The 15,919-nt window shown below is 30.1% G+C and overlaps 2 protein-coding genes across 8 annotated transcripts in view; one reads left to right on the plus strand and one right to left on the minus strand.

Moving 5' to 3' along the window:
* Positions 1-2,135: 2,135 nt before the first annotated feature.
* LOC130444293 (ubiquitin-conjugating enzyme E2 T-like) lies at positions 2,136-4,209 on the plus strand. The gene has a single exon (XM_056779368.1). The coding sequence runs from the start codon at positions 2,280-2,282 to the stop codon at positions 2,733-2,735; it is 456 nt and encodes a 151-aa protein (XP_056635346.1). The 5' UTR covers positions 2,136-2,279; the 3' UTR covers positions 2,736-4,209.
* A 1,482-nt stretch (positions 4,210-5,691) lies between these two features.
* Positions 5,692-15,919, minus strand: part of LOC130444658 (DNA ligase 1) — a 53,206-nt gene continuing 42,978 nt past the window's right edge. For 4 of the 7 annotated variants that reach the window (XM_056779934.1, XM_056779933.1, XM_056779931.1 and 1 more), the window contains 2 exons: positions 8,321-9,555; positions 5,692-6,153 (listed from right to left, as the gene is read on the minus strand). In XM_056779934.1, the coding sequence (XP_056635912.1) occupies positions 5,773-6,153; positions 8,321-9,555 (1,616 nt within the window). In that variant the 3' untranslated portion in view covers positions 5,692-5,772. The remainder of the gene's footprint in view (positions 6,154-8,320; positions 9,556-15,919) is intronic. The other 3 variants (XM_056779932.1, XM_056779930.1, XM_056779929.1) reach the window with 1 other exon arrangement.

A 15,919-nucleotide genomic window follows, 5' to 3' on the forward strand; every position in this document is an offset into this window, starting at 1 on the left:
AAGGAAGTTGTAGAGTCTCATTTTTAGATGTAAAAATAAAAAATCTTTTCAAGTTTCAAAGAACAACAAATTTAATTTTTATATTGGGAGTACACAAAATATCAAAACAGTATAACCTTATACATTATATGAACTTAATATACTAATATTTGCATATTCTATGGGATAATGTAGATATAGACAAAAGTAGGTATATTCTTGTTTATGTCTATTGTCCCAAATAATTTGTAAATGACTTTACCTTTTTGTATTATATCAAATAATTTACGGGAGAATAAAAAAACACACTTCCACTTGAGGAAGCTTCCATTCAAACCAATGTATTCAATAATATATACAGAAACAACAGAACTATCAATATATAACATTCCTTATCAGGTTATATTTAAAGTCCACAAAGTCATAATCCCTAATTACATGGAATCTGGTAGTAATACAATCTTATTTTACTTATTCTCCCACTTTACTGACACCACAACAATAATATATACTGATGGATCTACGAGGAATGGAGTTGGATGTGATCATTTATCTATGCCTTTAGCTGACATTTCAGCATTTTTCTTTGCGACAAATATATCAATATTTTTCTCCATCAAACTGTCAAAAATTTTTTCTATCATTAGTCATGTTTGAAGTGCATTCTGAATCCATTATGAAAAAAATTTCCCCAAAACTGTCAAAACCTCTGTATTCTATTAAAAATGAGACTTTTCCTCTGTAGATTTTCCAACTTTAGGTGAATTATTTCGCTTATTTCTGAAAAAAGAATTAACTTTTCTGTAATTCGTGTTTTTAAAAACTTTGTATGTTTTTTGTTCCTTTCTGATTTAACTTCATTTTCAGTTTTATTTTTATCATAATTTATATAGGTTTCACAGAAGCAAGCATTGTTTTTGAGCATTGGAACCCCACTGCTTTTTCTTTGTTTATATTTTTAGCACTGTTTTCTTCTGTTAAGTCTCAATATCAGATTTGCTGTTTTTTTACTGTTTGAAGTAAATTCCCATGCTGTTTTGAATGAATGGAGTCTTTCAGGCAATGTATTTAGGATTTTGACATCTACATCTACATCTTACTTCAATGATTTCAGTGTATAAGCTGGATTTTGCAATTTACTTATATTCGAGGATTTGCTACCACTATTGCCTTAATGAAAACCAAAATATTGTCGTAAATAAAACTTTTGTTCTTCAATGTCTTATTTGAATATATCGTCCAACTTCTGATACATACCTACATTCTATAGATGTTCTGCATAATGTGCACTGATAATTTTTTATCAACTGTTGAAATCAAAATGTTCAGTGCTTTTGCAACCTTCTGCATCAAAGTTTTCGTGTCTACCTAGAATCATGTCTTGTGATGTGATTTCACCACACACTATTTCTATAAAGTCCATTTGCTTCAAAAACCACAGTTATATGAAAATTCCACAAATCAAAACTTTCTGAATCACATAATTTTTTGCCATGGTGTAAGTTTTCGACAGTTTTTTTCTCGATTTTTAGTTCCATTCTTTGGAATTTTCCAGCTTTTTTCTTCACTGTATATATCATCTTATAATGTTTTCTGGCTTAACTAAGCCCATAACCTTTTCCGGCTTTTAATTGTATTTTCTGAATCTTGTCTTGTCAAAAATTCTTCTTCTTTTTTCTTACAACTGAACTAGTTACTAAACTAAGACTAACATTTTAATAAAATATTAAAAAAATTTTCTTAACAAGTAGGAACAAGAGATATTGTATTGGGAGCATAATTTTATGAATTTTAAAGAAATTTTTAGAAACATCATGTTATAACATTTAATATATTGAAGCACTACAACACAAAATTTGGCAATTTATTGAAGTTGTATGAAATAATGCAGAATGCAGTCTGCTTGTGGTCTTGAGTAAGAAACATGGATTCCTGCATTGTGTATCAAACTACAGATTGAGGATCAGTGGATTTTATTTATTCGTACCAATGAAAATAACAAATATTGTGTCGAGATATAAGTATAAGTGAAAATAAACTTACTTTAAAAATATATGACCCTGTTAATATTAATTCTGGAAATCATTTTTTCTTATTAAAATTGAATAAAAATTTTTGAAAAATTACGTAATTTTAGAATAATAAGTTTTAGTCAGCTGTCAACTTTTTAAGTATGTCATTAAGATATTTTATTCTAAATGTCAGAAAAGTGAGATAAAAAAGAAGAAAATTTCTGCTGTGAAATATAAAAACTGTTGAAATGTAAACAAAGTTGTCTGCAAATTTTATATTGATTTACAATGCAAAGACAAAGATTATCTCGGGAATTAACAAAAATAACAACCTATCCCCCTCAAGGAATTTGTGTTTTTGCAAAAGATGATACAATGAATAATTTAGAAGCTAAAATAACTGGTCCTCAAGACAGTCCCTACAAAAATGGTGTCTTCACTCTAGATATTATAATACCTGACAAATATCCATTTACACCTCCCTCGATGAAATTTATTACAAAAATATATCACCCCAACATAGATGAAAATGGAAGAATTTGTTTGGATTTGATTAAAATGCCACCAGTGGGAAGTTGGAAACCAACAATAGGGCTAGAAGGACTACTAACTGCTGTTAGAATGTTACTAGAATTCCCCAATCCAGATGATCCACTAGTGGCTGAGATTGCAGAGGAATTTAAAAGTCAATATCAAGAATTTGTTAACAAAGCAAAAATGTATACTGAAAAATATGCTCACTAGATTTAATTAATTTTACTCATGTATAAGTATTACAAGAAAATGGTTGTTCTTGAAAAAAACATTAATTGTTAATATATTCATTTTTTGTATCTGAAATTATTATCATTTAATATAGTTTTTCTTATTCAATCAAGCAAACTATCCAACAATTATTATAGTAGGATAAATTAAAACTATCTTTTTGGGCATCAATGTTACTTTTGACTTACTCGCATCAAACAAAAAAAAGTAAGGACAATTAAAGTTATCCTTTTTCCTTCTCAGAACATTTTATATGTTTTTCTTAATAAATCCTTTTGATTTTAGGTTTCTTGTGACAGAAAATTGATTTCAAAGAACAGTTAAAAATTGATATTTTGACCTATTTTGGTCTTTTTATCATTGTTTTTACTTAAATTGTTTAGTGTTTTCTTGTTCCTATGTATGTGAACCAGTTTTATTTTTCAAATTGTATTGATGACCCTTAATTTAATACTTTAATGCAGTTTTTTTAATCATATTGATGACCTTTTAGTTTATTTTCGAAATAATGAAATGTATGCACTATGTAAACAGCTTTACAATTAGTACAAGGTACTTTATATATAATATTACATCTTGTGTTTTTACATTTTAGTTTAGTGAAATATTTATATCCTCTATGACTGGTTCTAATATTATATTTCGTAAGTTCTGTTTTGTTCCTTAATTGATTATTGTATAGTATTTGTTTATTATTGTCTTGAATATGTACTATTTTTTCAGAATAATTATTTTCTTGGAATGCAGATTTTGCTTTTTGGAAAGCCAATCATCTAATTACAGGATCTGATAGATCAAACAAATTTATGATCACTGATCTTTTTTGTGGCGTGAATTCAAGTTTAAATATCTTGAGGACCAAATTGTTTTTTATATTCTGTGACATCAACATAATTAATTTTAATTATAGCTCAAAAAGCAAAAACTACATTAAAAAAATAATTATCATGAGAAAATGATAAATAACATATTCAATAAGGGGATAAGCAGATACTATAATCAATTCAGGAACAAGACAGAAACTAAACATTAAAATGTAAAATATTTTTTTTTACCATATGTACAAGGATTTTACCAAAAGCTATCCAATTATTTTAATAAATATATTGGTAGTACCTTGTAGTGTTAGTGATGCTGTTCATCTCATCATTTGGAAAATAGATTAAAAAGTCATCATTACTATAAAAAAAAATAAAACTGCATTAAGAAACCATGAAATATAGACCTAAATAGTTTCTGTAAAATTTTTATTCCTGTTTTTGAATTTTCCTGAAATTTTTAATAATTCAATTGATGGTTGCTACATATGATGTAGCAATGAAGGAAAAATAATTTTTGTGGTTGAAAGAGATTTTTATTTAGATATTCATGTTGTAGGTGATCTATTGATTAATATGATTATGCAAATTGTCAATATCAAGTCATATTTGATAAATATTGAAATGGGTCAAAACATCATTGTTTTTTTAAACCAATTTTCTAAAAAAATGTCCTAAAATCAAAGAATATATGTATTGATATGTGGAAGATAAGTAGACTTGAACCTGATATTTGTAACAGAAACTACAATGAACGATCATATTATAGAGAATTCAACATTGTAGTAAACTTTCACTGAATTTATACACTTCTACGAGTACCTGATTATAAAATTTGGTTATCCCAACTTTTTGCGTAGAGCCAGACAGTTGAATTTTTAACTTGAACATGCTAGTAGAAAATATAAACCAAAAGGCAGACAGTACTGAAGTTTTGTAAAGCACTTATTCATTTTAATCAGAGATATATCAACAAATTAGAGTCACCAAATAATTCCTTTGACCTTAAAAAATAGAAGAGTAAAAATCAGTGTACTTTCTATAAAACATAAGGGTTTCCTTCTTACAATGCAATACAATATATTGCTGAACTCATTACCCAACAACTTTTAATTATTTTTTTGTTTCTATTGAAGTACATGTTCTCAAATGATCAGATCATTGTTATTCAGTAATGATTTTTAGCACTGTTTTGAAACCTACAACATCTGGTACAATCAACAAGTACAAAATTCAAGACGAAGTGGATCCCCAAACGTGCAAGGGTAGAAGCATCGCGTTCGATCTGAGCTCGATTTGAAAACGATGCAGACTTCTTAAGCCGAATTGTTACTATGGATGAGACTTGGGTACATTTCTACGATCCAGAAACAAAGCAACAATCGATGGAATGGCGACACTCTGGTTCTTCAAGACTTAAGAAGTTTCGTGTGCCAAAATTTGCTGGAAACGTTCCTTGTTGTGCTTCATGCTTTTTTTTGGGATTGCCATGGAGTAATCATGATTAATTTTTTAGATAGGGGTAGATCAATAACTGGAGATCACTATTCGATATTACTGACCACTCTACAGGAAAAAATTAAAGAGAAAAGACACGGAAAGCTATCTGTTTAGCAGAAAGCTATGGTTTATTTTAAATTTTTGTAATTCTTAAAATGATCAATGTAATAGTAAAATTTTTTAAAGTTTGACATTTATTTTTTTAGAAGTTTACGTACTATTTACTATCTTTCCAAATGATTCTTATTTTATGGAATAAACAACTAAGTCAAACACGTTAGGTTTAGTTTAGAAACTTTAAGTACATAAGAAATTTTTTAGTTGTTATGAAAACGGATTTGTCAGGATGCTTTTTTGAATTAGACTATTTCAAATTATAATTTATTCAGAGGAGAAAAATTTTATGTTGATATAACTCATGCTACGTATTGCATGTTTTTTATGCCGTTTTTATATATTGCTGAATTAAGAATGTATGAATTTTAACATTTTGTTTTTGTAACTACTTGTCTAGTTTATTTTCATATTTAAGGGGTATAAATGTATATGAGAGGAAAAAATTGGTCTTTTATCTTACAATTTAATTTCTTTCGGGAAAAAAGGGAATGAATATAAGGTTTATTTTTGCGATTTAATTTTATTAAGTACTGAAACACATTTAAATTTTGGCACTAACATCACATCTAATCCTATAAAATTCATACATGAGGCTTGAACTTTGACTGCTCAATTTTATCCAGACCTTCTTCTTCTTCGACATCCACTTCTTCATCACTTATATATTCTATAATCTCCTCTTCGATTTCTTCCCCATTGTGATCGTCGATATCGACTTCTTCTTCAAATTCTTTTTCGTTATTTTCTTCATATTCTCCTTTTTTATCTTCTTCATATTCTCCTTTTTTAACTTCTTCATATTCTTCTTCGTTATCTTCTTCATATTCTCCTTCGTTATCTTCTTCATATTCTCCTTCGTTATCTTCTTCATATTCTCCTTCGTTATCTTCTTCATATTCTCCTTCGTTATCTTCATATTCTTCTTCAACAATATTTTCATAATTATTTGAGGAATTTATATCCTAAAAAAATCATATCATTATAAAATTTGGCAAAAATTGATGAAAAAAGTATCAACCCATCAAATTAGAGCAAGAGTTAATGTTAATATCGACAAAAGGTCGATTGACATCACGCTCTTCAGAGGATTTGTGATTCAATATTCGTCGAGGCATTAGCCAGGAAAGTAGTTGTTTTCTCCTTTGATGAACGGCATTTTCGAAATGATTTCAGAAGTGATTAGTATAAATCCTGTAGTTTGATACATTTTACACCCATCATTTACCATCAGAATCTATATTATCGGCGACTACGCTAGATTTCTTCATGACTTTGTGCTGACTAAGTTGTTGCACTAGTCACGGGCCTGCAATCAGAATTGTGAAATATTATTACTTCCTCTGTGAATCAGACAGCTTAGCCCGAGACAAACACCACACCGTACGGAACTAGCTTCTGCGAGAAAAGTTTACCTCTGGTAAAATGTGGCCCACGATCCTTTGGTCCCGAAGGAAAATATTTACTCGCCACCTTTGCACATCAAACTTGGATTGATCAAGCAGATTGTGAAAGTAATGGACTTATACAACTTTTCCAAAAATTTTATTGAACACCTAAATAAAATAAAAGTAAAAAATGAAAACCTAATTGGCTTGCATTCCAAAACGTGCGTCAGAACTTTTTGAGTAACCACAAAAATGATGATTATGTCGCTCATGATGAGGAATTGTTGTTAGCGTACAAGGCCATGTGTTGTAACATGTCTCTTTGTAAATTCTTTCACACGCACCCAGGCTTCTTCCCTGAAAATTTAGGAGCAGTCTCCGATGAACATGTGAATAGATTCCATCGAGACAGCGCTAAGATGGAGAAGATATTTTTAAGGGAAGTGAAATTCAAGTAAGTTGGTGGAGCACTGCTGTTTTTTTGGACGATACAGCTGTACTTCAGAGTATAAAAGAATAATGGTGGATATCTTTATTATTTATAATCGTCTATAACTTTATTATTGTTATCGAAAAGTGGTTAAAATAGAAATGCAAGGCTCCCCCAAAAATGGTAGATGATGGAAGAAAACAAACATCGAAAAGAAACATTCAACTTTGTAACGGTGAAAATTACAGCAGATGAAAATTTAGAATCTGTAGTCTTTTAAGCGAACTCGAAGTAATTGAAGTGATCTATAAACGAAAAAATCGGAAACAACCGTTAAAAATATGTTAATTGAATGATTCTTATCTAATTTTTTGAAACCGGAATCGTCGACAAAATAAATTTTAGCCGCGTTAGATAATATCTTTGAAAGAAAAAGTGTAGCGAGTCAACTCGGAGCTCGAAAAAAATTGTTCTGTTCAAAATTCTGCTCTGTTTATGCAATTTGATTCTTTGATATCACATTTAGCATCAGCCAGAGGAGCTATCTCGGAGCTTAATATAGTGGTTCAACTATTACTTTGATAACCTCTTACAATTACGTTATAAAGGCAATAGAAACTCTATCGGATGACAATATCACGGTAAGTTTTGTAAAAACACAGTTTTTGGGTCATTAAGTTAAACTCCTACTAGTATATGATCATTAACACGACATAATTTATTTTCAACTTATAATCTCCTAGCATTACAATTTCGACAGTTTTCATTAAGCCGAAAAACAAGCACAATTCAATCAATTATTTGTGATTTTTCAATTAAGTAAAAAACAGAAACTTGAAGTTTAATTAACTATTTATCGTTAAAATAACTAGGTGTTTGTTTATTTGACACTTTAATGACCTTTCCAAAATTATGAGCAATCGTGACACATAATTTAGGTTTTTAAAATTTATCGACGTATTTGAATTTGCAATAAAAAATAAGACTCAATTTTTAAAAATTGAATGACGTCAACAAAGCGTACTCATAACGTCATTAAAGCTATGGTGTTGTTCGCAATAACAGCAAAACTGAATTCACATTTTTAAGTGTCTTGGCTTTTTGCCTAAACGTTCCCTAATGAAGAAAATATAAAAATTCTAAGCCAACTAGCTGAACAATAGGTCGAAACATCAATATGTTTATCTGTCTTAAACAAAGTTTTAAATACCTAAAACCAAAACAATTTATCATTTTCTGACAAAGAATCATCAGAAATTCAATGTTTGTCAATACTAAATTATTACATACAAAGTTTAGTGATGCAGTACTTACATCTGATAACATAGTTTCAGCAAGATGAGAAATATTAATATCCTGTGAACTTAATTTTTCGTCTTCTTGTTCGTTTTTGTCATCGGTTTCTAGTAAGCACTGTCCAAATTTTGTAGGTCCTCCACTTATTTCAGAAACTAAGTTTGTTCCTACAATATGTTCAGATGTATCATGTTCTTCAACTTTTTTTTCAATAGAACTGTGATTTGCTTGAAGCAGATCTTCACTAGCCTTTGCTGATACTAATTCTACAGCTTTGTTATTGGTGGCATGATAGTTTGTTATTATATTTGCCTTTGATACGTTTTTATCCTCCACTTCATTATTTTCTTGAATATTCGATTGCTCTGATATTTCATCAGTAATTGTTGTTACCTCGGTTGTGAAAAATTTTTCATTTTGTTTTTTCTCATCATCAAGAATTAATTCTCTTTCAACGATTGTTTCTTTTATAGTTTCATTTTGCTTTGAAATTAATTCCCTTGTGGCTTCTATTTTCTCATTTTGATTGAATTGACCTGTTGGGTTTATGTTTAGATTTTGTCCTTTAATTTCAGTTGCGATTTGTTCCAGTCGCAAGCTTTCTACCTCTCTTATTTCTGGGGAAAGTTCAATTTTATTTGATATCTTTTTTTCTATAACAAGCTCCTTTGCAACAGGTTGTATTTCTGCTTCAATATCATTTACTAATTTCTTAACCTCATCAGTTACCTCATTTCTGGCACTGTCTTGTATATTTTGAATATCGTAAAAAAGACCTTTTTGAAATTCATCAATTTTATAATCAATAATTTCTGTGGTTTTTGCTACATCTTTTTCAGTTTTAGGCAATAGATCATCCAAATCTTGTTGATTATCTGGAGTTTTTGCTACTACAGTTCTAACGCTTTCTTCAATTACATGTTCTATTGAAGTAGTAGTATCTGTATGAGTGGGATTCGATTCAAGAATATCATTAATTTCATTTTTAATTAGAATAGTTTTTTCCACTCCATTAAGGTTTTTAGGAGTTTGTATTATACAAGCTTCTGATTCGTTTACGACCGATTCTCTAATATCATCAATTTCTTTTATTTGTGAGCCCGTTGTATTCACATGCTCAGTATCTGCAATGATATCGTTAATTTCTTCCTCTAGTTGTGCAGCATCAATTTTTTCAAATTCTTCAGAGACATTATTGCTAATTCGTTTTTCTGGCTTCTTGTCTGGAATGGATGACTCTTCTGTAGCACTTTCTGCAAAAGCAAATTTTATTTTGAATGGATGTTCGAAATATAATAAATAATAATGTATATATCTTGAACTATAATGCCTCTAAGAATATCTGAGGTTTTATCAAGGTACCTATTCTAAGAGGTATTAAGAATGTCTGCAGTTTGATAGTCGCAAATTGTGAGTGGTTGTATCTATTGGACAATGTTCAAATGTTTCTAGAAGAAGTTGGCTACTAATAGGCACTTATGCTAATATGTTTTGAACATCGCAAAAGTAAATATACGGTAGTAGCTCACAGAATTGGGATTAAGTTGAATATTGGAGTGCGTAGCGAGCGACAAGAAGAAGACAAGAAATTGTCATTAGTGTGATAATTGTGGTCGAACAAATTTTTGAGTGTTGGATAATTAACTTGTACAATTTTATTGATGAATCTTACCCGCGAGTTAAGTATGAAGAAACAGCTGACGGCTTATAATAAAAATGATGACTCCGTGGAAACAAGATAAAAAAACCTGTAATTGTTTTATATTCATTCTTTATTCTAACGTTGCTTGATAAAACTATATTTGCAATTGTAATTTTGTTTGGCCTACAACAAGGAAAACCTTAGTAAAAATTTATATATCATCAGACAACGTATTACCGTATACCATTTCCAGAATTTCAAAATCCATATTATTTCATACATTGTTAATGATGTGGACTTTAATATTGATCTAATTAATAACGTATTAATAGAATCGAATACTGAGATACCTCTCAGATGTAGACAGAAAGATTACCTAAATATATTATTTTCAGTAGGACCATTGTATATACCTGAAATTTTGACTAATGCCGAAGTCAGATTTGCTTTTATAAAAATCCAGAACAAAATATATCGAACAATTTTAGTTGATCCCAAATAACATTTAGAAGTAGAATCATTCGAAGAATCTAGTAATGATATTAATCCTTTCCTCCATTTAAATATCAAAGAAAACAAAAAATTAATATATCAATATTAATTAGAGCGGAAGGACAAATAGAAATCTCAAGACTTTTTCCAAAAATTCTATTATATATTTTTAAACCCTATGATAAATTATTGTTCACGTCGCGAACAAAACATGAAATTCCTATACATCGTATAAATCGTACAGATATCCCTTTATTAACAAACAAGAAATAGTTAATCAGGTATAGGAAATGATAGAAAAAGTTGGACTGTAATCTTCACCGTGGTCATCCCTTATTTGAATAGTCAAAAAGAAGAGGACCCACCAGGCAAACAGATATCTTCTTCAGTTTCTATCATATCGAAATGGATAAAAATTCTATATCAACGTCAGTTTCTACTATCGATAACGACTATTATGAGTTTCCGTTTTCTTTCAACGCATTATGGACGTAATTTTGAAAGACCTCCAAAATAAAGTGGTCTATATTAATGATATAATAATATTCAATACCGAAATTCAAGAACAAAATATGTTTTTACCAAATTGCGCGAGGCGAAACTTAAAATTCTAAGCCATACAGAAACAACAGTCGAAATAAAATCCAATTCAAAAAAGGTCAGCTATTAAAAACTTCCCCTTACCAAAAACAAAAAAGATATAGAATAATTTCTAAGATTTCTCCACTATATGTTCCTGACCTAACATACAAACAGAACCAGGAAACCTCAAGATTCAGTCTCGGACTCAACATACATCCGCAAAAAATCTTAGAGTAGTAAACATGTACATAAACCAAATATTTATAATAACTGACGATTTAGAATCGATCATTTCATTGTTAAAGTTCTTTTTCTTTTTATCAAGTGCAGGTACCACCAGGGTTGGGGTCAATATATGGGTTTAGCGGTATAGCCTATTGTTATCCATTCACAAACACTGAAAATAGTGTGCCAAAGGCGTGCCGGTAGGATACTCGTAAAAAAGAAAGCCGAATCTGAAATAGGTTGGAATTAGGCAGAGGCACTAATAGAAGATTAAACGGTACGTGTTAAATGCAAAACGTAACTGTATAATCTACTACCTAAGTAATCCCTACCCAATATTTCGATATTGACACTTCATGCCAGAAAACCTACTTTTCCTAATTCTCTTACGCAATTACTTGAAATTTTAATATTACAAATAATACTATTTCAAGACCTACACCGATGCGGACACCGAAATTGAGCTGAACTGGACGAAATTCCCCATTTTATTACTCTATACATTTCTGAAATAGACTATAGATTATATGTTACGCCGCATTTAAATTTAAAAAATTTCTTCTCCAAATAACAAATTTCATAAAAGAGTAAATCGCCTTAAACAAAAAGTACTTCAAAAATTTTGTGGTACCGTATACCTTATAGAAGTATACCGTTTTAGAAGATTTAAAAACTAAAGAAGCGAAAGTACAGAAACGGAATGAAAATAGCACTTACTAAATTTTATTGGACAAAAATATCTGAGGGCATTTAGAAATACATGAATAATTGCGAAATTTGTCAAAAAAGCAGATACGATTTGAAATTCACATTTAATAAAATTTAATTTTCCGTTCATGTATATTTATTGCTTTTAAATTTCAGGAAACACTTAACTATAAGAAACACATTTTCTCGATACGGCCAAACTTTACCAGCTGTAAACGGATTATCTATAATAGAATGTATATTCAATTTTATTACTCACCATGTATTACCCACAAAAATAACTTCGGTTCCACGTACAGAATTTATGAATAAATAATTTAAAATTTTTTTCGAACTTTAAAGAGTTTACTAAATATACTACACCACCGCTACAAACAATAATTCAAACCGTTCTGTAGAAAGGTTTCACTCTACAATTATTGCACATATGCGTTATACACAATTTGAGGTAATAAAAGGACATATAAACGAAATAAACAATTCTGATCTTAATGATCATGTTGTAATTCCAGACTACATACCTATAAGCCCACAAACAAGCAACCAAGAAACCAAAATAGCAGAAACTAACAGAACAACAAAAGAAAAAATTATTAATTGCAGAAGCGAAAAGCGCACAGAGGCCACGGATTATAAAATCGAAAAAGTAGCTTATATTGGTATTAAAACAAGAAATATCTTCCAAAATTTGAAAAACTGAAAATACTGTTATTACGAACAAGACATAGTTCGTGTAGTCGATCTTGTCCAGTTATAATGGAATTCTAAAATTTGGCAAAGTCTCAACCCGTTTGATATATGTTCGTTTGAGGTTTGTTTCTATCATAGCAGGCAATTTGTTTACATTATTACATACTAATGTCTAGTTATTTAGTTGTTTTTGTTTCTTATATATATATATATATATATATATATATATATATTATATTATATATATATATATATATATATATATATATATATATATATATATAAGCGGTTTCTTATTGGGAACGTGGCAAATGAAACACAAAAGTGGACTACAATATATTTTCCGAGTTTTTGAATACATACAATATAAGAAATGTGTATAAATGTATAACAATAAATTATTGTAAGTAAAAATTTCATTATTGTTATACATTTATACATATTTCTTATATTGAATTTGACCATAATTTCAGTCAAGTATTAGTGTTAAGATAATTATTATACAGGATCTTTCAGAATAGCACTCCAATTTCTAGGGAAATGATTCTATAGGTAAATATAAGAAAAAAACACTATAACAAAACTTCGAAAACCACTTCGTAAGCGAGTTATAGTGAGCGATAGATTACGCCCGGATTCCTGATCCACCAATAATAGTTGTCATGCAAATTTGGTCTATACGTTACTTACACCATTTGTTCATTTTTATTTTGATTTTAATTCTGTAAAAGAAGATATTTTCAACTTGCATTTACTTTGTATTGAAGTTATACACTTTCTCTTCAGAATTAAATTTTCTATAAGTTTTATTTGAAAGTTTAATGCATTTATTAGGGATTTAACGAAGTTATTTTACTTCAAACGTAAAAAAAGTGTATTTTGGAGTTGGGTCTTTTGTATTTTACGTCAGTTAACGTAAAAACTATTACAGTAACAGATCTGAAACCTATTTTATTCAAATTTCAGGTCAAAATACGTATAGACCAAACAAATTTGCTTGACAATTTCAGATCCAAGACATTAAATATGGCTTCCTATTATTGGTGGATCAAAAAATAGTTAGTTAAGTGTAGTGTAAAGTATTTAATTAAATTAAATAAGGTAATATAACTGAGTCAACTGGTAAAACACCTGTCCGAAATTCTGTTTGGACGAGAAATAAGTCTTCTTTGTGTTGTCGACCTGAAGTAAATTATGTGATATCAATTGAGAAGAAAAATGGTCGACATAGACGAATTGGTTCGCTCGAATCTTCAAGTTATTGGCGACAGAATGAAAAAAGAATATGACACGGAAACCAAAAACGGCGGTTTTAAAGAGAGGGATAAAAATGGCTGCACAACCCGACGAGGAGAAAGGAATTTTCTCCAAAATTAGAAAAATCATGGAAAGGTCCATACTTAATCAAGAAAAAGATCAATGATGTGATCTATCGCACAAGCAAGATGGAAAACCGAAAGTAGTCCACCAAATGAATTAGCGCCTTTCGAAGGAGACCATGACCTACAGAAAAATAGTGAACCATTTGCGAGAAAAGCCTGACCCTGTCTTATAGAATTTATGGATACGTACGGAGGTACCGGCAAAGCTAGGTATGGAGTCACTAAAGAACAACAAAATTTTTTCACTCTGCCGTAAAATTATTCGCTGGCCTGCAGCATTCCTGCCCGTATCAAGAACGCACGAGGATTATCAACCGTCTTCAGGAAGAAGTTTGGTCGGCTGAACTGGAAGGGTTAATAATTATGATATAATGAAAATTTTTTTGTAAATACTTACCTGATAACTTAATATTGGTAAACATGGTAACAAATGTCACGTATATTTACACAGCCAAGAAATTGCAAAAATCTGTCCCAAGACTTGTATACAGTAACCAGAATCAATACGCTTACTATTTCTATCAAACGTCAATTTGAATATTGAATTTTGATGAATTTAATGTTTTTTAAAAGATATTACATAATTAATCACGCCGCAATCCTTAAATAATTAATTCCCAGACGATCAATACATTTGCCACAATACCACTAAGAAAATAATTTGTTCTCTAAGTCTACCACAATCCTCTTTGATGCTTCGAATTCCATTCCTTTGACGATTTCCGTCCTTGAACTTTCTACACCTTCAAGTTTATAATAAAATTCATTCCAGGGACCCTCACGACACTGTATCACATGAAACATTTACATCACATAATATTTGCAAATATTGAATTTGAATTTCACAGGAGGACAACTTCTGTTCTATTGGTTATATGAACTGATTTACTTTAATTTGTTTCCATTCTCCATATTTTTTACCAATTTTGTATCCTATATAATATGATGGTATAATCGGCATACACTGCTATGGTCGTTAAGCGTGTAGGTTCTAACCTTTATTTCTCTGGACGCATCTTGGTGCTCAATTAAAAAGTGTCTGTTCTTCAAGTAAGACTTAAGTACTCCAAACAAATCATATGGCAGCTTTTTTTTGAATTTAGATATTAGCCCCAAATGTCACACCTTATCCCTCGAGATTTTATTTGATTCAATTTCAATATTTGAGTCAATACCCTGTTCAATAGTACCTTGTTTGTTTCTGAATCCAAACCGATAATCCGGAATCAGATTATTTAAATGAATAATTTGATGTAGTTTCTTTAAGAAAATTTCTCAAAAACGATAGAGAGCCCTGGTAGTGAGCTAATAGGACGGTATGACGTAACTTCCTCTGCGGGTTCACCAGGTTTGCCAATCATGATTTTTTTGACAATTTTTCATTTCTCTTAACTCTATACATGTAGTCCAGTTACTGTTGATGTATATAAAACATTGTTTGTAAAAGCGACAACAGCGCTTTTCTCTCAATCAATTAAAGTGTACCCCTACAGTTATTTTTCCATTATCTCCAAACCTTCCAAGGTATCTTTTAATTTTCTATTTAAAAATCCATATATAATTTAACAAAAATATGATAATAGGTCTGCTAATAAAGAATATAAAGGAAAACTTATGGTGGTATACGATATGTGAAACTGCTGTTTTGCTAGGTATGGCAGACACTGAATATTTTTGAATACAGACTAAAAACTTCTCTGTCTCTGGCCTATGTGGGGTGAATCTAGCTATACAACCTTTTCTAATTTCAGTCATACCATCGGTTTCTCTCCTTTTTTCTTCAATGCGAAGTTCTTTCAGCATCTAATTCGCGAAAGAGCTCACTGTTGAATAAGTCCATCCACCTGCAGATCTAGTCTGTGAATGCTACAAGGCTCGTTTTTTCTAAAAATATCA

The sequence above is a fragment of the Diorhabda sublineata genome, chromosome 5 (assembly GCF_026230105.1).
Source record: "Diorhabda sublineata isolate icDioSubl1.1 chromosome 5, icDioSubl1.1, whole genome shotgun sequence".
Taxonomy (NCBI): Eukaryota; Metazoa; Arthropoda; class Insecta; order Coleoptera; family Chrysomelidae; genus Diorhabda; species Diorhabda sublineata.